Source organism: Mixophyes fleayi, chromosome 9 (assembly GCF_038048845.1).
Source record: "Mixophyes fleayi isolate aMixFle1 chromosome 9, aMixFle1.hap1, whole genome shotgun sequence".
NCBI lineage: Eukaryota > Metazoa > Chordata > Amphibia > Anura > Limnodynastidae > Mixophyes > Mixophyes fleayi.
This window is the reverse complement of record NC_134410.1, coordinates 72,251,290-72,278,769: the sequence shown is the minus strand read 5'-3', so window position 1 is coordinate 72,278,769 and position 27,480 is coordinate 72,251,290. Positions and strand designations below refer to the sequence as shown.

The following is a 27,480-nucleotide window of genomic DNA, read 5'->3' as shown; positions in this document are numbered from 1 at the left end:
GCAGGATTTATGATAACTGGTAGAGAAAGATTAAGTACCGTGTGTCTCCTGGTGTTGTAGAGCAGATAGTGTAGTATTAGGTAAGTGTTAGGACCTATATTTGCACAACAGGAGGAAAGGCACGCCTGAAGATTAGGACATAATATTTAGCCCCTGCATTGGATAATGGGGATAATGTTCCCTGCACATAATATAACTTAGAATAAACGATACGTGACAACCGGACACAAACCGGTTAGGACATTGCGCATGCGCAGTTTGTTACCATAGCGGTCAGGACGCCAGGTTGTTGATGTATTACTTTAGCGCCATAGCGGAAGCTGACTTGGGCAGTGAGATGATGACGCATTGAGATCCGACTCCACGTAGCTACAGCTGAGAAGAGATGGAGGAAAACATGGCGGAGAAGGATGAGAGGCAGGACAGCGGCAGTAAACAGCTGGTGAGCCTTTGACACTGTTGGCATGCAGACAGAGGTGGGCTTATTGCAGGAATAGCCACATTTAGGAGGCGGTTGTGATGCTCACTGACACAGTGAGTGACATGAGTCAAAGATGCGGAAACAGTTCTGTCACTGCAGCTACATGCAATAATAGGCTCTTTCTAGACAATGAGGATCAGAAGGGTTCACACTGCTGCTGACGGGTAAATATAGCAATAAACCCTGTCTGGTGGAGAAGACGTACACTTGTGTCATTGATTTCTTCAGGGAGAGCTTAATAGTGATTGTCATCTGTAGGGTGGAGAGGTGTTGGGCCAATGTAGCAATAGTGGCAGACGTGTAGGGCAATTGGCGCGCGCCTGTGTGGGTAGGGCAATATGCATGACTGTTTGCGTGTGTGTAGGGCAATTGGCGTGCGTGTGTGTAGGGCAATTGGCGTGCGTGTGTGTAGGGCAATTGGCGTGCGTGTGTGTAGGGCAATTGGCGTGCGTGTGTGTAGGGCAATTGGCGTGCGTGTGTGTAGGGCAATTGGCGCGCGCGCGTGTGTGGGTAGGGCAATATGCATGCATGACTGTTTGCGTGTGTGTAGGGCAATTGGCGCACGCGCATGTTTGGTTAGGGCAATATGCATGCATGACTTTTTGCGTGTGTGTAGGGCAATTGGCGTGCGTGCGTGTGTGTGTGTAGGGCAATTGGCGTGCGTGTGTGTGTAGGGCAATTGGCGTGCGTGTGTGTGTGTAGGGCAATTGGCGTGTGTGTAGGGCAATTGGCGTGTGTGTAGGGCATTTGGCGTGCATTTGTCTGTGTGTAGGGCTATTGGTGTGCGTGCGTGTGTGTAGGGCTATTGGCGTGCATTCGTGTGTGTGTGTCAGGCATTTGGCGTGTGTGTAGGGCATTTGGTGTGCGTGTGTGTGTGTGTAGGGCAGTTGGCGTGCGTGTGTGTAAGGGAATTGCCGTGCGTGCGCATGTGTTGGTGCAGTTGGCGTGCGTGTGCGTAGGGCAATTGACGTGTGTAGGGCAATTGTCGTGCGTGTGTGTGTAAGTATTACTGAGATACTACCTTATAATGTGATTCCATTCCAACAGCTTGAAGGAGAAATGGAGTCTCATGGTCACTATGACCTACAAGGAAAGAAGAGACAACTGATTATATGTATACACATTTACTGTTTTGTTAAGGGCACTTGAAAAAAAGATGGCAGCCTCCATTATGTAGATATAGCTTCAGAAATTTTAAGACTTCATAATATCAACAATTTGTTATTTTCCAGTTTGCAGGATTATCAGATGTGTCCATATCCGGTGATATTCCTGTGGAGGGCGAGATCACCGTGCCTATGGCCTCACAGTCACAGGAAGATGATTTTTCTACACTGGATGAACCCGTCAGGGACACCATTGTATGTGAGATAAACATGTAGCATAAGAAAATTCTGTGTAATGTTACCATCAGAAATTTCAAATTGTTCTTTCACACAGTTTCCCACCTAATGCTACCATTAAATGAACGTCACTAAATCTGTTTTAAAACTAATATGTGTATGCTACATACTGTCTTCAGTGTTGTGTTGCTCAACATTTACTAGTTACTGTACCGCCTAAGGTATATTTGTGTTCAATTTGCTTAGCTACATTGACAGGCTGGCAAAGTTTTTAGAAGACTTTAATACATTTACCAAACTTGGTAAACAGGTAGTGATAGAACTACCGCCTCTACATGGGGTGAGGCAGCTAAAAGTCTCTCTGCTGAGGTGGCCAGGCAATCAACCCTCTTTCTCTTTTTGGAGCTTTAGCATGCATCCATCAGACCCACTCGTGATCAGAGCAGGCCTCCACTCTGCTCTTTTAAATGCAGAATGGGAGCCCGGGAGGCTGCATCACTGGGCCCTTGGCCAAATTTATCCTACACTGTAAACAGGCATAGTTGTTTTAGGAATTTATTGAATCATACACTAGTCTTTTTGAAGCATGGGTTTCCATCTCTCTTGTGTAGCAAATACAAGGTTCATTACATGAAGCATGTTGCCAGTTGTGTTTATGATCCACTCATTTTCACTGTGCTCACACCTAGGTATTACAGTCCATTCACTTTAATAGAGCTCTATTGAAAGTACTGGAAGAATTGAGTGCTACAGCGGTGGGAGCCGTGGAGAGGATGGTATCCTGATATCACAAAACTGCGAAATGTGGTTTTGTGGGGAATCTGTTTTTATAATACATGTTGGTGCAGTATATATTAATGGGCGTGTTCAAGAAGTGGACAACTCCTTGAAATACTTTTTACTATGATGTTTGTACTTTTTACTATGATGTTTGTACTTGGCATGTATTGAAAATATTATTCAAGCTTTGTGAGCTGGCTGTTGTGCTCATTGGGCATTCAAGTGTCTATGTGTTAAACAGTGTGGTGACAATCATTATGCATCACTGAAAATCACAGTGCATAATGAAGCACCACTGTAATTCACTTTGCCAGGGCTGTTCTAGGAGCCTCACCAAAGTTCCCCCCCTCCTCCAGTACAAACTCTTTACTATTTACCAATTACCAACCATGACGGTGAATATAGGGAGGCATACCACTTCCACGGGTGAGGGATCCAGCGAAGGAAGCAGTAGAGACTTCAGCTGGATTCCATAGAAAATGAAAGGTAACGCCATCCTGAGAAAAGTAGAGCTTTTCAAAGCTTTATGAATTGCATAACTCTGCAGTCCTCATATTAATCTGTGGGGACTATGTTGAGAAATGTTAAATGGGTTATGGCAGGAGAAATCTTCATAGATTGTGCAATGGCCACTTTACAGAGAAAACTGTTTTTTCCCCCCTCTGTTTTAGTAGCTGTTCGCACTTTAATAAATAGATCCCTCCGTGCTTTGTTAATAGTATTATTTGATCGTTTATTCTTTGTAACTATACGTTATGGTTGATAATTTTATACAAATTACCTTTCTACCTACTTTTCTCTTTCTTCCAATACATTTTGCATGCTCAATTTACTTAACTTAAAATATAATGTTTCCTATGCCATATGGATTCATTACATTTGATTTATCGTCCCCATTTCAGATGCGGGACTTGAAAGCTGTCGGGAAAAAGTTTTTTCATGTAATGTACCCTAAAAAGAGCACTACACTTCTCAGAGACTGTGAGTATATAGAAGTAGAGCTCTGCTTTTACAAAGATAACTTTACTCTGTTCCAGCATTTGTTATACTAGCAGGGGATTTGTGGGGGCTTCATAGACTTAGTGATTGAATTTATTTAGTTGTAACCTGTTAACTACTGACAGTTTTGTTTGTTTTTTTTCTATTTTTTATTTTTTTTTATACTGTCATGACCTGAACAAATTTCAATACTTTAGTTACCAAAGTAACTTCTACATTGTTCTTGTTAGAGAACTGTAATTTGTTGACATATTTTGATAAATAAGTCTTTATTTATTTGGGTTAAACGTGGGAACAATGAACATCAATGAAAAAAAATGCATTTAAATATGGAATTGATATGTTTTATTTCCCCACATTTAGCTCACTCCAACATGATGTAGCTCATAGCTTATCCCCTCCCAGAAAGGAAATAATGGCCTTTAATAATTGACAAATACAGCCAACTTTTCATGTCTAGCGGATTTAATATACATTTGAAATGTTGTTTTCTATTTTTACTTGTTTGTTTTGCCATAGTTTTAGTAGCTCATGTAGAAGACTTATATCTAAGGAAAAATAGGGAAACTTCAGGGAAAGTTCAGAAACTTACAGAAAGGAAACATGGTAACTATACGGTAGCACATCATATTACATTCATTTGTACATTTCAAGATTTCAAACATGAGACCTAGTACCCTTTTTTGAGCTGCTGTTATGAATACATTGTTTTTTGGTTTTTTTTTAAGAACATTATCTATAAAACACCAACACACATTATACATGAATAAAGCACAAGCCAAATAAAGGGCAGGGTAAATGAAATCGGATCCAATGGAGGTGGTGTAACAGCCAGAGCCATAATACAAAAGTAAATAAAGAAACGAACAGGTTACACCCATAGTTATGGGCAGCACTGGGATCATGAGTTCGATTCCCGACCATGGCCTTATATGTGTGGAGTTTGTATGTTCTCCCCTTGTTTGCGTGGGTTTCCTCTGGGTGCTCCGGTTTTCTCCCACGCTCCGAAAACATACTGGTACTTTAATTGGCTGCTATCAAATTGACCCTTGTGTGTGTGTTAGGGAATTTAGACTGTAAGCTCCAATGGGGCAGGGACTGATGTGAGTGAGTTCTCTGTACAGTGCTGCGGAATTAGTGGCGCTATATAAATAGATGATGATGATGATGATAGTTAACTGGCCTGAAATGTGTGGAAATATCTCAAACAAGTGTTTAGGAGTGTGAGGTGTTTTGTCTAATTATAGAAGGATGGGATGGGGTACGAGGTTTAGTGGAATGGGAAGAATGACTAACTGAGACCCAACCCGGGAGTCCCAGCGGCCAATGGCCCATTAGTGAGGGGACAGAGAAGGTCAGTAATCAACAGTCTGAACAAGTCAAAAGAAGGTGTTTAAATATCCTAGGGAGGAGCAGTAGAAGAAGGACTATTGGTTCCTTTACAATCACACCAAATTTGGTTGTTTTTGTTTTTTTAAATTGGCCAGCATTGTAAAGACATATTTACATATGTAGCATACAACTACATGTCGCATATGTTATATTCATATATATTTTTTTTTTTTTTAATTATTTGTTTTCCATTGAAGATATGTTTTAGTCTAAGGTTAGTACAGATTGAACACCTCTTAGTCTGCAGGTTTGATGCTGCTGTGTTTTTTATTGCTCCATGAATGTGGTTTCCAATAAAAAAAATATTTTTTTTTTTTTTTTTTTTTTTTTAACACGTGGAATTATATTAATTTAGTAAATAAATAAGGTATTTGTTTATTAATACTTTACCTTTCAAAGCTAGTTTTAAATTTCTGTATGCAGGGAAGAGACACCAGATCAAATCGTTTCTCCACATTTCCATTGAAATGGTGCTGGGCAAAGTTTAAGCATACAACCAAATTAGAGAGTGATGGATCCATGTTTTTAATTGCATTTGGTTAATTCTAGAACATTGTTTTTTCATTATTGTTTAAGTGCAGCCTTGAATGATTAGGCTAGGGGTGCACACTGAAGAATTTTCCGACCGTCGTGTTTTCGACAACAACTTTCCCTTCAACCGAAGGTCCGATCACTCAGACGATTAATGCTTATACACTAGTCACGTTTTAGACTATTAACAAAAGACCGGCCGTCTGGGAAGCGACTCTTCACCACCGCCATATTGTCGCGAGCGAAGATTAGAAATATTTTACACACTTAAACGACTATGTAACGATATCCCCAAGAAATTTAAATAAGGGGCAGAGCATGTTTAATAGTAGCCACTCCAAACCTCATAAACAAGCGAAGGTAACACGTCGTCTTCATACATTCGCTAGCACGTGTACAGTGTACATTCGTTCTCAACCGCACAAAAAAAATATTTTTACTAATATGGATACTTTTGAAGAACGACAAGCATCCGCTCTTTTTCTGCTCACTGTGTTTAATTATGCAGACATACGAATGTAATACACATATTTAACCTTTTTATTTGTGTATTGAGTGTACAATCAAGTGACACATAGCTATAATTAAGGAGGCAGACATAAGCAATACACATATAAATAAAACGTTTTTTATAAGACTGCACTGACAAAGGTTTATAATTAAACTGGCTGACATGCTATGCGCATTAATGCAACAGACACCTGCTATTGCTTTACCGCTAGAAGCACCTAATTACAACATGAGTGACGTGCGGACACCACACCACGTGGGACTGGTAGAGGCATCAGAAATTAACATACACACGCCCCCAAAGGATTCGCAGCTCGAGGAGCTATCGGCAATTGGTTGTGGATCGATCAGACAATTATACACACTACATGATCGTTAAATGGATTGGCCTGAAAATATTAAACAATACGACTGATTTGCCCTATTATTGGAAGAAAACGCTCCAGTGTGTACCTAGCTTTAATCTTCACACACTGCCAAAGCAAAAGAGAGTCAACAGAAATGACTAGAATAATATTGCTGCTGTTACCTAACAACTTTCTCTTTAATTCTAAAATTGCGGTGATCTGTTTTTTTTTTTTTTTTATAGGGGATTTATGGGGCCCTCTTGTGCTCTGTGTCTCACTCGCATTGTAAGTACGTTTTTTTATTTATTGTATTCTATTCCCCTGGATGTATGATGACTCTGTGCATAAATTTAGCTTTAGCCGCTATATTTCCTACACTGCGATTCACTTGCAGTAATGTAATCAGCCCAAACTGTTACAGTAGCTTAATCTTTCTGTGAGAAGAAGTTGCCCTCGATTTGGTCATTTATGTCCGCCAAAGACCATGTAATGTGGATTTCTATAATATATCTGAAATTATACATAATATATATATATTTGGCTAAACCTGGCTAGTATACCGTCTGCTCTATATTTTAGAGCATGTATATATTCTTTAACAAGATGTTGCTTATCTCTTGAATCCCTCTGGGGAGGGATTCATAGTCTGGTTTTAAGGATATCATGCTTAAATAGCCTCAGTCATTTTTATTAACTCACCTGTGCTAAAGCATGGGCATCCTTAAAGCCTGGAATGTTCAGGGGTCTTGAGGGCTAGAGTTGGGAACCACTGTGGTATGGCTGATGTCAGATGAGCAGTCAGCTCATCTCACTCATTGGCCTATAGAACTGTTTGGATGACTCCCTTGCAGATGCTTAGAGGCTGAAAATGTAGACATTTGTATTTTCATCTGTTAACTTTTTTTTTTTAAAATATATACTTCAAGGATGCTACAGGGTGGTTACAAGAACAGCAAAGATGATGTAGGACCCCAATTTGCTGAAGTATTTGTAATTATCTGGTTTGGAGCTGTGGTCATCACACTGAACTCCAAGCTTCTGGGGGGAACCATGTAAGTAATTTTTAACCTTCTTATCACTTCTCATTCAGTGATAAAATAAGTGTATCAAGGTGTGGCAAATTTTAATGAACTTCCATATATGCAAAACATTAAACATGTTCTATGGCAAACCACAGTAGCATGATATCTCTTCACACCACGAGAACAAAATAGAATTATTTTGTTAATAATTGGCCCAATTAAAGAAAACTAGTAAGTAGAAATATTGATTTGAAATCCGTAAACATCACTTTGCTACTTTTTTTGAGTGCTATGGTTATACCACAGTAAATATAAATATCTATATTCAGTTTACTAATTGATGCTGTAGGCATTGAGGGTCCCTTGATTAATATGAAGGGGGGGGGTATGATTTTACAAATATTTAACCCATTAATAATGTTTATTTTTCATTTGGACTCCAGCCATAACTATGGGTAGCTTCTTTTGCCAGATTGCCCTGTGCCTTTTTCTGTCTCTGGCACAGACAGTGTTTATTTTCAGTAAATAGGGGGCCTTCCATGGGTATCCCAGCGACACACATGGTGCTCATGCAGTACTTTTGAACTTGGCGCCATGTACAAGAATCACTTTAGAGGTCAAAGGGCTCAAAGATGGAGGGCCAGGCTGTGTATCTGCACAGAGCTCCTTCGAGCTTTTCCTGCAGAAGGAAAACATTTTGTAAACTGAATCTCCTACACGCGGTTAACGGATGAAGCCCAGACAGCGAGAAAGAGAATCCACAGTAGGTAAGCCCCTAAGTATAGGGGTGCTGTGTGTATATTTTCTGTAGTTCGTTTAGTAATTTAGTTCTCTTCATTACTCTAGTAAAAAAAAGAAGACGGCGAGATACAAAGAGTATGTGAAGCAGCACATTGGCTTAGTGGTTAGCACTTCTGCCATGAGTTCGATTCCCGACCATGGCCTTATCTGCGTGTAGTTTATATGTTCTCCCCGTGTTTGCGTGGGTTTCCTCCCACACTCCAAAAACATACTCGTAGGTTAATTGGCTGCTATCAAATTAACCCTAGTCTTTGTGTATGTTAGGGAATTTAGACTGTAAGCCCCAATGGGGCAGGGACTGATGTGAGTGAGTTCTCTGTACAGTGCTGCAGAATTAGTTTCGATATATAAATAGCTGATGATGATTATTATGTCTATGATAAGCCTTTAATGACATGAGTGGAAGGAATGTGTTGTGCTGCATGTCATTTGCGGGCACAATGGAAGAAGTAGCCACCAGAACAATATAAGGATGAGAGAGGCATTAGTCACTAAATAAGATTTGTGTGCCCTGCAGGAGTTAAAAAGGCCAAGGTCTCATACAGTCACAGATTTGGAAGCCATGGTGATTCCCCTGCAGTTTTGAAGGAATCATCTAGTAAACAGTCTGGAGACATTAACCAGTCACCCAGAATGTTTAATCTGGAAAAGGTGGAAAGTTTGGAAACCTATTTATAGATCAATGGGTATGGATCTAAAGCAGCCTTCCAACAATTCCTCTTTGAGCAATGTAATAAAAAAGATAGTTTTTCCATTTCATCGGCAAGCCTGTCTTCTAGAACTAAAATTACAATTGAGGATGGGGGTCTTCCCATGGATTGGAGCCTGGAAAGTTGTTTTAAGAAGTCTCTTTTTGTTTCCTCTGAATCTGCGCTGAAGTCTGGAGTTGCTATGGCCTGAGTGGCGTATGCGCTTAGGATATGGGGAAAGACACTTTATACAGATGTCCGAGAGAAAACGGGTAGACAACATATGTTGAAAATCATTGCTATTATGCAAAAGGAAATAGAATACTTATTTGAAGCATCTCTGGATACCATTGCTTTTACAGCCAGGATAATGGCCTCAGGCGGCTTAAAGAGCCCTATGACTGTGCCCTTGATCAGCAGACAATCAATTAAAAAAATAGTCTGACCAGCCTTCCGTTTGCAGAATCTCTGCTCATTGGAGATGAAATGGACACTACAGAGATGCACTGGGGCTAGGTCTAGATAGAAAGTGTAAGTCCTCTTCTTTGGCTCATCAGCCCTTTAGAGATATGCGTAGTTATATGCCATGGAGACATTATGGCAAACAGAATATGTCTTCAAGAGCAAAAGCTCAGCAATGACTATTACCAGAATGAGCCCCCAGTAATACCAGCGGGGGCAGATTACCCACGTTTTGTGGACATATAGACATATATTCCCACTCCATCACATATTAGTGGGTGCTCAATATAGTAAAAAAAAAAAACCTAAAAAAGGTGTGAAATTTAATTGATACCCCGAAACAAACCTGTTTTGCGCAATCTAACAGGGGGGAATTAGTAGACCTACAAGCCTGCAAACATTGATTTGATATCATGCAATTTCTCTTGTTCCAGCAAGTCAAGGAGGCAAAGGTTTTTCCTGGTCAGACAGGCTTCAGGATACTTTCACATAATCATGTATTTGAAAAGACTCAATAAGTTTTGTGTCTATCTGACCTTTCCTTATGGAGTCTGAATTCCCTCCTTGCTTCCATAGTCGAATGAGATTTTCAAACATCCATAGAGCTTCAGGATGCTTATTTTCATATCTCTGTGACTTAATCACAGGAAGTTTCTCAGATTTTGTGCACTGGGCCAAAACTTTCAGTTCACTTGCTGCCCTTTGATGGGGGTGTTCTCATCCAACATAGGGATAATCCCATGTCCAATATGGCATACCCAAGATCTCCTGTTGATGCTCATAAAACAATGGAGTACTGGACTGTTTCTCTAAACCAGGTCATTATCCTTTCAAGAACCACTAGACAGTCATTTAGATGGTGGCTAAGTCCAAATTTAAGAGCATAAGGAATATCACTGCTACAGCTAGAGTGTATGAATTTAACAACAGATGCGTCTTACAGGCTGGGGATCTCCTTTTCAAAAACAAGTGGTTTCAAATTTAGACAAGTTTTCATGCAAACATCTTGAAATTGAAAGCAGGAGGGAAAGCTGTTAAACACTTTCACGCTCATCTGAAGGGAAACTATCTCAGAATTGTATAGACACAAGAACAGTGGTAGTCTTCATAAATCTGTAAGGGGGTTCCAATAGTCAAGCCTTGATGATGGAAGTGACAAGGGTCATTTCATAGGCAGAAAAGAATCGGATGACACTTTCAACAACTAATAGAACGATTTAGCAGACTACCTCAGCCGAAAACAGATTCAGGAGAGTGGTTTCTCCACCAGCAGGTGTTCCAGCTGTTAGTGGAAAGGTATGGCCTCCCACAAGTGGACATCATGGTGATAAGAAGAAATGCAAAATTCCATGCACATTCCAGATGGGGTATGGCTTCTCTTGTTTTGCACCGATCACTCGCATGCTAAGAAAGATCTAAAAGGAACATCAGAAGCGATAGCAATTCTTCTATTCTGGCCTTGGCCATGGTTTTTAGTATCCTGGGAAATGTTCAGAGAACAGCTGTGGCATGTTCAGCCAGATTGTGCCAGGGTCCATTTCTCCATCCAGATCCAGAGAAGCTGGCTTTGATGGTGTAGAGTTTGAGCAGAACGAGCAGACAAAATGGGTGTCGGGATAGTCAAGAAAGAACAGTTCTTCAGATATTTATTACAGGATCTGGAAGAAGTCTGTCTCCTGTTATGGCTCCAGATTGAATCCAGTTACAATCACCATTCCACAGATCCTGGACTTCCTCCAGAATAGGAATTTTCTATATACATTTATCTACTTGGGAGGGGTGGGGGGGTATCTAGATTCCAAATTAATCAGAAGGTAGTGCTGCCATCCTTTTATCCACAGCCAAAATATGAAAATAAGGGAAACTTGTATTCACAAGATCTAGTGGGATAGATAGAACAGAAGGACTCTAGGTTCAGAAGAGGGCGTGCTCCCTCTAAGCAGACTTGTTTCAAATTGGATCAGGGAATCTATTCAACAGGCCTACAAGATTAATAGCTCTAGGGTGCCAGAGTTCCTCAGGGTCAATTCAACTCGAGCAGTGGCAACATCTGAGGCAAGCCAGGCTCAGGTTTCAGTTGCACACCCCTGTAAGTACCTGAATGGGCACCTGTTTATGTTTTCTCAAGTCATTATCATTTGGATGTTCTATACACCTTGGATGCTCAATTTGGAAGAAATGTGCTTAGTTCTATAGTTTAGTTTAAGGAGGAGTTAACCCAAACTAAGCGTATTTGTGGGTTTCTTAGCATAAAAGTAAATGTCAGTGTATTTGTTTGCACATCAAGCTGCTCTTAGTGAACCCTTCTACTCCCCCTCCCCCCCCCTTCTCATTTCCTATCTTTAGTCCTTCTAAACAAATGTCTAGTAAGAACACAATCTTCCTCTACCTTCAGCATGGAAGGGAAGAGGTGCATATAGAAGTGTGGATGGGAGTTTATAGCACACACACTGAGTTTGTAACTGGGAACACAAGGGCAATGGCAGTGCTTAAAAGGGACTGTTTAACATACAGTATGTACAGAAATCCTCTTTGCACAATTAAGAAACAAAACAAAAGAACTCTAACTATTTTGAAACCCCCTCCATATTTGATTCTTATCCCTAAAATAAGATTGATTTGGAAGTTATTAGTTTCTGGTGAAAAATAAACACATGTAAATTGTTCCTAATCTGTTTGTGAGCTGGAGATTTTAGCTGATGTAGCAGTTCAGTTTGAAAAAAAGAGTTGTAAAGCTTTCTCTAATGAGTAATGTTTCCATTCACATGCGTATTTCATACATTTCTCCGGGAGATTTTTGTAGCACTGCTTACAGAAAATATAAGGATGGCTAGAGAAGAATAGTGATGTTGTGGTGCATAAAACAGCACACTGACTGTGACTTGCTACTGTCTAAGTGGTTTATTATGTCTCTTGCAGCTCTTTCTTCCAAAGTCTGTGTGTGCTTGGATATTGCATACTGCCTCTCACCTTGGCTATGCTGATGTGCAGGCTCCTTCTGATGGCCACAATAACCACGACGACTTTCATCCTGCGACTGGTCATAGTGACTGCAATGTTTGCCTGGTCTACTTTTGGTAAAGTCATCAAATCATTTATATTTAATACCCTGCAGCAACTATGTACAGCTATTTCATACTCTAGAGGCAGATATGTACAATACACATATTTTACACAAAAAGTGAACACTATAAAAACAAACAGAAGATTTACAGCTTTTTTAACATTCACTTCATATTTTATTAATCTAATATCGATTAGAAGACACTACCTAATATTTTAGTTTTTGAATACATATAACCAAAAGACAGGACTGTCCCTTTAAACACAGGTCACTATGATGATGATGATGCACAAGTCTTCAGCACTTTTCCTATCCTCACAGTATCATCTTTATCATTCAGGAAGATTATGGAAAGTATGATAGAAGTTTTATGAATTATAGAAGCTGGAGTGCTGCTGGTTGTACAGTAGTAACTCGCTACAGGACTAATCTCCTTATTCATCCACCTGTTAGTTGCACCGACAACTTGTATTTGACCTAGTGCAGCAGTTCTCAACAACTATGTCATAAAAGCAAAATGAAACTACAGTAAAGAAGAGCAGATTCTCTCCATGCATGTAGTCCTGAGTCAGAATTAGAAGCTAAATTTTATATTCCTTAAATGGGTTCTAAATACAACTGCAAAACTGCATTTATAGCTCTTCTCGGCTAAATTACGTGGATCCTGCATTTCATGGAAGTTGCACCTATCGTCAGCAATTATGGGCTGTCGGTCAAGCTGCTGGGTGGTAGAAGGGCATGTTAGGGCTTTGTTTATTCCCATAGCTCCATTCTGGTGTGTAATTTAATGTGCTGGTTTGCAATCTACATAGCACCCCCATGTTGTCTAGAACGCTTTACCCAATCCCTTCAAACTGTACCAATCTCTCGATGCCAATTTAATTTTTTTAAATTTTTCTGTTACCAGTCAGACTGCTTTCCCATCATTTTTACATTTACAAATGTGCCCCTGCAGTGTAAGGCTGGAGGACCCTCCTTTTGCATGCCACTATATTTCACCTAACTGGCTTGTAGAGGCAAGGGGCTGCACACATGTGATATGAGGGTGACACGTGGGGCACAGGTTAGGAAAGGTTAATAAAGGCGTGGGAGAGCTCCCTCTCAAACTGCCCTTTTTTTTTTATTCATATAACTGCAGGAATGATCTATGCTCCTCACTGAGCAGCTTTAAAAAAGTGAAAACCAATAACTATTTTTCTTTCTGGACAACCTCTTTAAATGTAGCTTTGTAAATTCAGGTAGGAAAACAGTTATAACAATTTACCTGGAATGTAAAAGAGCACAATGTAAACCAACAGCAAATAGGAATAAATCTTATTTTGTGTAGTTAATATAGTTTAAAGTTGTAAATAATATATTTAAGGAAATCCATGTTTCCTGCTCCCCCGCTACATTCACACGGTTATTGCTACCGCAAACATGTACACAGACATTGAAAGTTATTTCTTCTTTACACCAGATCTGATGCAGACATAAGGCCCAGATAATTACCTGCCAAGTAAGATATTGTTCAAAGAGAGATTCTGCAAAAGCTCTGCTCGAAACTGACCTGCCAGCATTTTACACTAGATGTTTGTACTGAAGTCTCCCTTGTACCCTGGAGCCCCACTATTAGGATCCATAATGACATCTCAAGTGAGCAAACATAGAGAGGTTAGAATATGTGCTGTCCTGAAATTTGCAGTGCCACTAAAATCCTTGAAAGGATTACAAGGGAATATGGAAATGGTTATTACTCTTTATAAATAAAGTGTTGACATATTACAAAGTGAATTACATTGAAGGATCATGATGCAACAAATTACATACAATTACATGAAACAGAGAGTGAGCTCATTTGGGTAGAGCCATATTTAGTTCTAAGAGTTTATAAATCTATATGTCTAAATTGGAAAAATTCACATGTGCCTTTTAGTATTTCAAACATTTGTAATATTTTGAACTGCATACTTTATCTGTATTGTCTGATGATACAGAATTAAAGGAAGAAAATACTATTGTTTGACTTGAGATTTTTCTTTTGCAGCCTCAACTGCCTTTCTAGCAGACAGTCAGCCGCCGAACCGCAGAGCCTTGGCTGTCTATCCCATATTTCTGTTCTATTTTGTCATCAGTTGGATGATCCTTACCTTCAACCACTCATCGTCTCCTTAGTTCTTGAATTGCTCATGTTCTGTAATTACAAAAGGACTTAAGCTTGGAAGATGAGAACCAGCAGTGTGGAAGATCACATGACACTTGTGCCTAAATGACTAAAAACTTAAAAGGAAGTTACATGTGGACACATTGCTGTGTATTTCATTTTGTATATAGCCTGCACTAAATACAAATCTATATATATTGTTTTTTTTTCTTTTCCTCCTAGACTGCATTTGTAGTACTCTAGGTGGTGGTAAACCATTGTTCGGTAGGTTCCAAGTCTGCTGCAACTAGAGTATTCCTTCAGTACTGGAAATTTACATAAGGGATGTAATGAAAAATTGCATTTCACTACTGATCGTAACAGCCTGGCTTAGACCTGAGTCATTGTTTTGTGTCTTAAACACATTTCTATGACCCCGGCCAAAGCAATGTTGGGGATGTAATTCAAAATGATGCTTTTTAATGATTGCACAAATGTTTAGGTTTTTGTTTTGCATAAGCAATACAGCTGGTTATAACCAATTCTAGTAATGTGCACCTGTCCACCTGCAGCCGAACACAGGTACCACAAATATGTGGTGGTAAAACAATTCTTGTCTTTAAACGTCACTGCCAACAGACTTTGCAACTTGTTCATGGTAGGGTGTTTCCGTGGCACAACTTTGTGTGTGGTAAGTTGTAGGTGCGGTGGGAAGAGGGAGTATATGTTCAGTTAGTCTTACCTTGGTTGTGTTTCTCATGCTGTTTCTATTTCTTTCTGGTTGCTGTTAGTTGTGTGGGTTGTGCTGCTGCTGGAGGTCTTGTGTTGTGTGGGAAAGAAGGAGTGGGGTGAGAGAGTAGGTTCTGTAGGTGGCGGATTTAGAGGCAATAGGTGCGTACAGGTAGTGTAGCTCTTCTGTGGGTATGAGTTGTAGCTCTTTTGTGTTTTAAGAGTATAGCGCTCTTGTTTTTTTGGGGGGTCTATTGCTCTTCCGCTTAGTGATTATAGCTCTGGGTTTATAGCCCTTTAGCTTCCTAGTTTGTAGCTCTTTTTGCTGAGTGAATATAGCTCTGTATGTATTTGCTCTTTAGCCCAAAGTTTCTCTGTTGAGTAATTCTAGCTCTTGGTTGGCTTGGTCCAGTGGGTCTTAGCCTGGTGTTTATAGCTCTTGCTTCTATAGCTCTTGTTTGCGGGTTTTAGCTCTATTTGCAAGCAGCTCTTTGGTGTGTGTGTGTGTGTGTGTGTGTGTGTGTGTGTGTGTGTGTGTGTATATATATAAGTGTGTGTTGATGCTGTTGGTTCCTATGAGCTGCAGTTGAGCAAACATCTAACAGCAACCAGAAAGAAACAGCACGAGAAAGAACAGCCAATGTAAGACTAACTAAATGTATACCCCGTTTTTCCACCGCACCTACAACTTACCATATAATGTTTGCGCCACGGAAACACCCTACCAAAAACTAGCACCCACAGGCCTGGAACCTTTGTAAAAATCCACAAGGCAGCAACCAAAAAAACATATATAAATGACATGAACAAGCGCAGATGTCCAAACCCCCAGAATCCATATCTGCAGCTTGTTCAACCTTTACTTTAAATCTGACACACGTGGCATTGCATAGCTTTTTAATGTCATAATCTCATTACCTTAAACTCATTGAGGGTTCAAAAGTGCGTACAAGATGACGATTAATGTTGTAGTGTCTTTGGTAGCAATCAAAGGAGGTGGCTGGGGGAAAACGTACAGAGTGAGGCCTTCCTATTTAAAAAATAAATTCCAATGTGCATCAAATTGTTCATACACCCTGTAGAGGGCAGTACTGCTCTTTGAATGTATTGCTGATATATATTTAAAGTCGATATATATTTGCTTAACAGGCATATTGAGTTATATGCAAGGGGGATATTTACAAATTAAGTGTACAGTACATATGCTACAAACAGTCCTATGCATTGTTTATCCATATGTACAGGGGTTAATGACTATATTAAAACACTACTGTGCGTCTCTCTTTCTTGATAGTTAGTGCATTTGGAGGGGTCAGCTGTGAATTTCTTTAAATACATGATTTGTTTTAAATGAAAGTTTGAAATGCAATCTATATTTTTTAATTTATTAAACTTTTTTTTTTTTTAAATATGATTGTGTCTTTTTCCTTCAACAATACATTTGTTTGGTGGAACACGTATAGATGCTAGAGGATCCATATTTAAGCACTAGTATGAGTAGACTTTAGTAATGTTAAATATCTGTTTACCTATTCATAATAAGGGTAAAATGTCTGTTGGCCATGCAAGCTGCGTGGTGGTAGAATATTAAAGTGGAGACCTGGCTGGTATATAAACATAATGGCCCTAGACCAGTGGTCCCCACGCTCTTAGTTCGAGGCACCTTTAGGCTCTCTATAATATTTTCAAGCCATCCCTAAGCGAAAATAATTACTAATACCGCTTTCATACTACCGCCCCGGCAATATCCCGGATTTTTCAAGCCGGGTGTTTGCCGGGGCTCGGAGCGTCCCAGCTCAGAAACACCATTCATACTGCACCTCGGACCCGGAAATTTCCCGGGTTGACCCCATTCATACTGCACAAGTCTGTGCCCTGGCAATTTGTGGGAGTCATCACCAGAGCAGTTTTCATTGGCTGAAAAATGGTGATGTCATTGAAAGGTGACTGGTTTTTTGACGCATAAAGATGATGCAAAAGTGGGTGGTGATTGTTTTCCACATTACTTTTCATCATGGCCGACGACTCACTTTTGTGTAGCCCAGAGTTCATGTTTACTAGTGTGTTAAAAGCAATTTTCTCCAACAAACTCCGATTCTGCTTCAGCTTGATCTGCACTTCACCATCCACCATTTCTCCTAAACTCCTTATCGAATCTTCCACGGGCTCCTACCGATGACATCATCCTCCAGAGACAGGCAGACAGCCAATCGGCTTATTTTCTGTGCAACCGGGGTTGAAAAAACCCGGGTTGCACCATTCATAGTGCAGGCAACCCGGGTCCGACCCGGGAATTACCCCTCGATAAATCCCGGGTTGAAGACCTGGGTTTTTAGACCCGGGATTTTTGACTTCTACCATTCATACTGCACCAAGACCCGGGTCGTTTGAGCTCGCCCCGGCAAAAACCTAGGATTTTGGTGCAGTATTAATGGGGTATAAGTAGTTCCACGTAGTTGGGTCAATATAATGTAATAAATATTTATGTCCCTTCACCATCATACTGTGCCTCTTCACAGTTTTCCATTTTATTACACTGCATTTCATCCCAGTGCTGTCCCTCTGTACCTTTACTTACCTTTCACTTGGCCTTCTCCTGTCTTCTCTTTTTCTTCTTTCATCTTTTCTTCAAGTCCAGGCTCCTCTCTGCAGATGTCAGATGTGATGACGTCACGCCTAACAGTCATTGCGAAGGGAGGATGGTGCCAGGTGCCGCTGCCCCCATACAGGTAGTTTTTGTTGTGTGTTTGTTCTTTTTTTGTTGTCTGCCCGGTGGACAAGTGGGGATGGCAGGTTGAGGGGAACGCCTCTCAGACTTGGGCTGCAGTTTTGGTCCGTTTTGCAAAACATTCATGAAAAATGTCTGTTTTCACATGCATCTTTCTTAATTGCATTACTACTGAAAAAACAGTCCTATAATAAAGAATACAACATTGTGGGGTAATCCGCTATATCATCTTTTGTTAGACCACTGTAGACATACTACAGAACACCCTTATCTGGTTGGTTGTTGCTAGTAACTGCTCATTATTGAGATTTTCCTCCCTTGGGTTTTTTTAATGGTTTTGTTTTTTTATTCCTTAAATCTTGTTATAAAGATTTATGCATTTTTTTTATTTTTTTTTAGCAGTAAACCATGTTTTTGGGATAAAGCAAACTTGTTATTGGGGGAAAAAAACCCAAAGCATTAATAACTAGTAAACCTGTAATGAAACAACTCGCTGGCACTACTGCTCACACACAGTGCTATTTTATTTTTTAAATTTGATTTGTAACGGTAGCAACAGGTTAATGAATTGAACATCTAAAGTAACGAAAACTGTACATACAACAGGCAACATAGTTTGGGAGTCTGTTTTTTTTTTTTTGTTTTTTTTTTGTTTTTTTGCAATATAAGAGTATAATATTGAGATAGATTAATTATGGACAAACACAATTGAACACTGAAAGAAAATTTTGGAAAAATTATCTGGAACTACGTCCCCTCCAGACTGCACACCATATAACCACAGACAAGCGCTGCGTGCTGGAAAAACTGTGACCACATTATAACCTTTATGCATATATGGTGGGATGTCCAAAACTATGCCCATATTGGGCCGCTGTCCTTTCTTTCTGTCTAAAGGGTCTTCTGTATACTTCTGACTTCCAATTCCAAACGTGTGCTTTTGCCCCTACCTGTCCCAGACCTCCCTTCTCACGCCCTAAACTTTTCAAACATATTGTTAGTACGGTGACCTGCCAAATTGCTGCTTCCTGGAAGAACCCCATCCCTTGCACGCTTCAAATGGTTTGCAGTCGGGTTTGTCACATCTACCAGATGGAACATATTACCAGCATCTTGAGGGGCTCTTTCTACAAAGTTTGGTCCCCTTGGGCTTCTTATCATAATCAACCTCTGCTCCAATTCTCACTGGTACTGAACCTGTGACCAGATTCCCAGTATAGACCCCCTCTGTATTTTTATCGTGTGAACTTTTTACCCACAATCCTCACCTAATTCCTCCCCCCCTGCAACCTTGTACTGTTCCTCTCTTTTCTCTCTGCCCATAGCCTCTTCCCTTCCTGTTTGAAATGTTAAAAACATAACATCACTACGGTACAAGACCAGCACACAACTGATTTCATAACGTAAAAGTGTCATTAGGAATGCTATCTGCCCCATGTTTGTCTATATAATGTTATTGCTGGACTTCTCTTGAATTTTTGTATACTTTTGTATTCAATGTTATTAATAAACTATTTAAAAAAAAAATGGAAATGGGGATGTGGGGCACTCCAGTCCAGTGCACTTTTAAATTGGCCCCCAAATTCTCTAATCTGCGCTCTGCAGAAATAGTAAATTTGAAAGTAGCTTCCCCTTTTACCTCTATCCTATTTCTGGTTTTACTTTTAATTTCACCAGCTTTAGAGAATAGGTGTTCTGAAGGAATGATTCCTATCCCTACTAGGGATAACACTAGCACAGCAAAACATTGCAAGAATAATAACTACAGCAGCAGGAATTCATGCAATTGATCTTGATGTAATTACTATATGTTGCCCACTGACTAGTTGTTTACACACCTATTGATTACTATGAGAATGCTCTGCCCTCTTGCATTAAATAATTGTCTTTTACAAACATATAAAGGGCTGTGGTCAATTACACTTGCAAGTTGGTGGTCAGACTCTGTTTCAGATTGTGTGTACAGCATACTGCAATTTGCTGCCGCCAGTTCAGGATACTATAGATAGAGCTGCAGCACGGCTGTAAGCAGCTGAAATTCATCCACTTTAATATTGTGCACTGCAATTAATTGGCTACCGGCATTGTTTTTGCCCACTGGCCAGTAGTGGCTAACACACCTATTAGTGACTGACTAGATAGGATTACACTGTTATGTTGCATTTAGGCCAACATCTTCCCTGTACTCCCAGCATATAGTGCTTCTGAAGAACATTTGGTTGATGGCTCACAAAATCAGCTATCACTTTAATCAATCCTAGACAGCCTGGCCCGGAACATGTTACATAAACTTTAGGTTAGAGTTACATTTCTATCTAAATTATAAATAGATGCCCCCAACAGATGGAATAGCACTTTTTAGATGCTTGGTTGTACTTGTGCAGCTTCATGATAAACCAAACGCCTTCAGCAACTCTGCCATGGAGCATTTCATCTGCTGAGCAGGGCTTATTGACATCTTAGGCAATCATACTAGATAGTTTTATTTTCGGGGAGTTGCTAACCTCATTCTTATAGGCAGGGCCATCTTAACAACATTATGGGCCCCCGGGCAAAGCAGTGCACCAGGGCCCCTACATATACACACACATATATATATATATATATATATATATATATATATATATATATATATATATATAATTTCTCTATATAGATGTATAGAGATACAGATATAGATATATAGAGATAGATGTACTTGATCAGTGACCCTTGAAGGTTTTTTTTGCAGGTTTTTTTTGCAGGTTTTTTTTCTTTTGCAGGATTATTTATTCTGATTAAGAGCCCTGCCTATGGGGCCTCCTTGCCCTTGGGGCCCCCGGGCACCTGCCCATCGTGCCCAATGGAAAAGATGGCCCTGCTTATAGGCTGTATGTAGCCAATGCCTGACAAAAAATAGGGATCCTGAGACAAGAGCAATCTGGTCAAATAAACCCACAGTCCTTCTGTTGCCAAAAGTCATGGCCTTCAAAGAAACTTCATTTCGTTTAGTTTTTTAAAAAAAATAATAATACTGGTGTATTGTCAATTTGTTTATTCTAACTGGTAATTTTAAGACTAACTGCAGTTAAAATGTTTTTGATGAATTTAACCTTTCTCTTTCCTGCCATTGGGGGACACTGCGAGACACTGCGAGACATTGGGGTATAGTAGTGGGCTCAGGAGTCTTGTCACTTTAACTTGATAAGTCTGTGCACTCCTTCTCTACTTAACCCCCCCTCTCAGAGAGATCCTCAGTTTTTTGTAAGTGACTTGGAGCTAAGGTCACTGGAGTATAGGCTCCTGCCTATACTCTATTAGTTTTTATAGATATAACATGTTTTTATTTTTTCTTTCCCTTAGGTGCAGCGCGGGACTCCAGCCTAAGACCCAGGAGAGTAAGTAGGACGCAGCTCTGCTCACTCTGGGTCCCTGCGCAGGTAAGAGAAGCCTGGGCTCACTTACCTTCACCTTCTGCACAGTACTCCAGGATAGCGGACAAGGGGGGAGAGTTTGCAGTCAGTTTCTCCTCCCATGCCGCTTCAGATGCCGGCAGGTCCCCGCTCGCCCCTATGGCAACGAGCAGCTAGGAAAAGAGGGGACAAGCGGCGCTCACACTCATTTAGAGGTGAGTTGGCCGTTTCTCATGACTCGCGCTCCTGGGCATTATAGGTGGATACAGCGCAAGTCCAGCGCTTCATGATGCCCATTTTTGCGAGGTCAGGATGGCGCCTGAAGGCGGAGGCAAGCAGGGTGGACAGAAGCAGCAGGTAGGGGAGGAGAAGTAATGACAACTTCCTCCTCCCAGGCTCTATTTCCCCGCGCACAGGACCCAGTCTACTCGTGGGAACACGGAAGTAAACAGCGTGTCAGCGCTGGCCAGATCCTCTGCTTTGCCTCTCCTCTACCGACAGACATAACTGCCTTACAGATTATGATAATATTCCGTGTACAGAGCTCTTACAAATGGCAGAGCAGGTACTGGAGACCTCAGAGTATGTGGCAAACGCAGCTATGGATGCGGTGTCAGTGAATGCTAAGGCATCTGCCCTTATTGTAGCAGCTCGGCATAACCTATGGTTACGGACATGGTCGGTGGATGCAGACTCTAAAAGGGCTTTAGAGAATCTACCCTTTGACGGCTTAACCCTATTCGGGGCGGAGCTTGAGAGGGTCATCCAGGAGACCACAGGGGGAAAGAACACTTCTCTCCCTACTGCTCCCAACAGGTCCCGTCAAGGAAGGTTTCGTTCCTTTCGGAAGTTCTCCCGAGGGGGAGGTACCGTTAATAGAGGGCAATACTCAGCGCCTAGGGCTCCTGCTATCAGAGGCAGAGGAGGTAGAGGTGGGGTGAGAAGAGGTTCTACTCGCCCAGCAGATATGCCCTCCGCATGAAGGGGTTGTTCAGGGGGAGCATCAAGTAGGAGGTCGTCTCCTTCAGTTCAGAGATTAGTGGTGGATATCCACGCCAGATCTCTGGATTCGAGGGATTGTATCCAGGGACTATGTGATAGACCTTGCCCACTCCCCCCGTCACAGATTTTTTATCACCCCTCTTGTCCCCTCAGACGGGTGGCGCTTCAGGAGGCTATTCAAAGACTTCTAACAGTGCAGGTTGTTGTTCAGGTGCCTCCTCTAGAAAGAGGTCTAGGTTTTTACTCGAACCTGTTTCTGGTACCAAAGCCAGATGGGTCCTTCCGGCCCATTCTGAATCTGCGGTCATTAAACAAACATCTGACTATTCATAAATTCCGTATGGAATCCCTTCGCTCTGTAATAGCAGGGATGGAGAAGGGGGAGTTCTTGGCTTCCATAGACATCAAGGATGCCTACCTACATGTACCGATATGGGAGGGACATTAGAGTCTCCTTCGGTTTGCAGTGGGACGCACAGTTCCAGTTCAGGGCTTTCCCTTTCGGTCTGGCTACTGCCCCCAGAGTCTTTACCAAGATTATGGCCATCATGGCAGGTCTGTTGCGCCAGAAGGGTATAACAATTATAACTTATCTAGACGACCTTCTATTGAAGGCACCATCGGCAGTTCTTCTGTCCCACCAGGTGCAGACAGTCATACAGTTTCTTCAGAGTCATGGCTGGGTGTTGAATCTACCCAAGTCATCTCTTGTTCCAGCCCAACAAATGCGTTTCCTGGGTCTGCTTTTCGATACTCAGTCTCTGAGAGTTTACCTTCCAAGGGAAAAAGTCTTAGCCCTGTGGTAAAGGACCAGAGTCATTCTAGTGAAAAAGAGAGTCTCAGTCCTCAGTTGCATGAAACTCTTGGGGACAATGGTCTCGGTTTTCGAAGCAGTCCCTTTTGCACAGTTTCATTCCCGTCCACTTCAGGCAGAGATCTTACTCAAGTGGTCAGGGTCTCAGAAGAATTTAGACAAGCAGATTATTCGTCTGTCCAGATCCACAAGGCTGTTTCTTGTCTGGTGGATGTCCCAAACCAATCTGGAAAAGGGTCAATCCTTACACACCTGGGCTTGGACTCTAGTCACAACAGACGCAAGTCTGTTGGGATGGGGAGGTGTAACAGGAACTCTGAGGCTTCAGGGTCTCTGGTCCCCTCAAGAATCACTTCTTCCAATAAACTTACTAGAGCTCAGAGCAGTGTACAATACTCTGATAGGAGCCCAGAAATTTCTAAGAGGAAAGCCACTACAAATTCAGTCCGACAACGCCACCACGGTGGCATACATAAACCACCAGGGGGGCACTCGCAGTGCGGCTGCCATGCGAGAGACCAGGCGCATTTTGTCTTGGGCAGAGCATCAAGTGCCAAAGATTTCAGCTATTTACATTCCGGGGGTGAAGAATTGGGAAGCAGACTTCCTCAGCAGACACTCACTTCATCCCGGCGAATGGGCTTTGAACAGTCAGATCTTCTCCCTTCTGGTGGAACGTTGGGGCTGCCCGGACATAGATCTGATGGCGTCCAGGCTGAACCATCAGGTTCCACGCTACGGCGCAAGAGCTCGAGACCCAGGGGCGGAAATAATAAATGCCATGTCAGCTCCATGGCCATATCAGATGGTGTATCTTTTTCCTCCAATACCTATGATTGCCCGGGTTCTAAAGAAGTTGAAGAGGGAGAATGTTCCCGCTATTCTAATAGCTCCATTTTGGCCGCGCAGAGCGTGGTTCTCAGATCTGCTATTATTAGCAGGGGCTCCTCCATTCCGGCTTCCCATGCGGGCAGATCTTCTGGTCCAGGGTCCATTCCTTTTCCAGGGTTTAGATCAGCTGGCTTTGACGGCCTGGCTACTGAAACCCTAATACTTAAAGCAAAGGGTTTCTCTCAAGAGGTTATAACTACCATGATTAAGGCCAGAAAGCCTTCTTCGTCCTCTATATATTATAGAGTGTGGAAGACATATATTTTGTGGTGTGAGTCTAAAAGATTCCATTTCTCTAGATTTAAGCTTTCTCGTGTGTTGGATTTTTTACAGGATGGGGTTCAGAGGGGTCTTCGTCTGGGCTCTCTCAAAGGCCAGATATCGGCCCTTTCTGTTTACTTTCAGAAAAAGATTGCAAGTTATTCTGACATTAAGATTTTCTTGCAAGGGGTGTTACATATGCAACCTCCATTTTGCCATCCTGTAGAGCCCTGGGACCTCAATTTGATTCTTCGCGCTCTTTCTAAGCCTCCATTTGAACCTGTGGGGTCAATAGACTTAAGGTATCTTACGTGGAAGACAGTGTTTTTGTTGGCGATAGCTTCTGCTCGCAGAGTGTCTGAGCTTGGAGCTCTTCGCTGTGACCCTCCTTTTCTTATTTTCCACACTGATAGGGCGGTCCTTCGTACTAAACCATCTTTCGTTCCTAAGGTGGTTTCCAGGTTTCACCTTAATCAGGAAATTGTGTTCCTGTGTTCAAGTCAAAAAAAGGATTCTTCAGAAGGGTCTATGCAGTACTTGGATGTGGTACGAGCTCTACAGGCTTATGTAGACCGTACATCTCCGGTCAGAAAGACCAGAGATCTTTTTGTTTTATATGACGCAAACAAGAGGGGTTGGCCTGCTTCAAAGCAGTCAATTGCCAGGTGGATCACGTCCACAATTCGAGAAGCTTACGTTGCAGCTTCTCTGTCCGTTCCAGGAAATTTAATGGTGCATTCTACTAGGGCAGTAGGTGCCTCCAGGGCGGCCAGGCACGGGGCGTCTGCGGAGCAGTTGTGTAGAGTGGCGACTTGGTCTTCCGTCCACACTTTCTCTAAATTTTACAGACTTCAAGGCTTTGCGGCGGCTGATGCAAGCTTTGGTCGCAGGGTTATGCGTGCAGCTGGTCCAGAGCATTCCCACCCTTGAGGAAGCTTTGGTATATCCCCAATGTCTCGCAGTGTCCCCCAATGGCAGGAAAGAGAAAATAAGATTTTTACTCACCGTAAAATCCATTTCTCTGGCTCCATTGGGGGACACTGCGCACCCTCCCTTGCTCTGTATATAGTTCTGTGTGTGAATACTTTGGTTATGGTTCTTTTATAATTTAAGACCTGTCCAGGTTATATTGCCTCCTTTACGTTCACTCTTGGTTATTCAAAACTGAGGATCTCTCTGAGAGGGGGGTTAAGTAGAGGAGAAGTGCACAGACTTAACAAGTTAAAGTGACAAGACTCCTGAGCCCATTACTATACCCCAATGTCTCGCAGTGTCCCCCAATGGAGTCAGAGAAATGGATTTTACGGTGAGTAAAAATCATATTTTTAATATTTCTCACATTCCTCTAGGCCTATATTTGGTTGCTGGACCTAAAATCTGCTCTCATTTTAACTGACCCTACACAGCCTAAAGTACACATTACATACACTTCAGGATAGTAATAAATAAGTTGAAAATGGAGGTCATCTGAAGCAAGAACCCTTTCATTATGCTTTTGTGACTTTGAGGAACAAAAATCCATCAACAATTACTGTATGCAATAGTCATCTACAAATGCAGACTGTTGGAATGTGCTCACTGACATGCTGGAGAATGGAAAATCATGGTATACTTGGACCAGCTACTCGCTCCATTAAAGGAAATGCTGATCTTAGACTTGTGGGCAATGACTGAAGAATGTAGTGTAGTGATTAAAACCATGAGCATGACCAAAAAAACAGAAATGTTCTGGCTCGAGCAATCTGATCTGGCCAAATAATCCACAGATATTAAATCTAGAGCTGTTCACCGACCCCCATGTTTTGGATCTGTATTAACGTCGTATTTTGGTTTTGGCAAAACTGCTCTTGCGTGTTTTGGTTTTTGATCTATATTTTTTTTTCGAAAACTTGCTGAAATATTCGAAAATCACGTAATTTTGCTCTTTTTTTCCCTACAATATTATCAACCTCAATAATACTAACTTCCAGTCAATTTTAATCAGCTCACAGGTACAATATTATTTTCATACACTTTTGGTCAAAGACTGCAGCGAGCTGGCTGGATGAAAGAGACAGAGCAATGACACAAACACATGGCAGTTCATAGCACATCTAGGAAACATTGCCACACAGCAGTGGCAGAAAAGAAAAGTGGTGAAAGATGAAATTGTCCTTGGGCCCTTCCATCCACCCTTATGTTTGATCTTAAAAAGGATATGCACAGTTTAACTAGGCAAGCACTTCAGTGACAAGGAGTGACACTATTGTGGCTGAAGTGCTTGGTTTGTTTGGGCCCCTACAAAACAAGCTAACAATGGAATTAAAAGAACTAAGCTAACAGTGCTGTCAATGAACTCTACAGTGGCAAGATGTTGTTGTCATCATCTTCAGCCTCAGCCTCATCCTCATCCTCACCCTCATCAGTGTGTACATCATCCTCACAGAATATTAATTCATCCCCGCTGAAATCCACCATTACAAAAGTCTCTGTAACTAAAAAGTGAAAGACAAAATATGAAAGAAAAAAAAAGCTTTTACCTTTTTAAAGAAAAAAACACCTCTCTACTAAAGGTGAAAGTTTTACTGTGGAAAAACATAAAATTGCCAACATGCCATTCTACACAACATATGAAGCGTTCCAGCATTAGCTAACTTCCTTCTCTCAGCTAGATCCCACCACCTGTAATCTACACTCTCATCACCCTCACCCTCATCACTGAGTCGATCATCCTCATGTTAGGAGCTGAGGCGACCGCTTGCACCGCCGCGACTCACTTCCCCCTGTCTCTGGCCGTCTCCATGACGACCGGGACGTCACTTCCTGCATTCAGCCCATCCATTGCAAGGGCAACGGCTGGACGCCGAAATGACAGCGCTCGCTCCCCGGCAACACAGGGCGGCAAGGCGCACATCTCCAAGCCTGCGGCTAATTAGACTTTGATTAATTAATAATCATTCCCTGGGGGTGATTACAGGGCAAAGCCCAGATTGGCTGGTTTCAGTATTTAAGGCAGGGAGGGCTTAGCCTCCCTGCTGGGTATAGCGTGGATTCTGTCAGTTGCTGACCTGCTCCTGTCCTGTTCCTGCTTGGTCCCTGTTTTCCTGTGGATTCTCTGCCCGTTTACTATTGGACCTCCCG

General features: G+C 41.6%; 1 protein-coding gene across 1 annotated transcript; it reads left to right on the top strand.

Moving 5' to 3' along the window:
* The first annotated feature begins 306 nt into the window (after positions 1–306).
* YIPF6 (Yip1 domain family member 6) lies at positions 307–16,676 on the top strand. The gene is made up of 7 exons (XM_075184535.1): positions 307–442; positions 1,714–1,842; positions 3,507–3,585; positions 6,626–6,668; positions 7,310–7,435; positions 12,277–12,434; positions 14,448–16,676. The coding sequence occupies exons 1-7, from the start codon at positions 386–388 to the stop codon at positions 14,573–14,575; spliced, it is 720 nt and encodes a 239-aa protein (XP_075040636.1). The 5' UTR covers positions 307–385; the 3' UTR covers positions 14,576–16,676.
* The last annotated feature ends 10,804 nt before the right edge of the window (positions 16,677–27,480 follow it).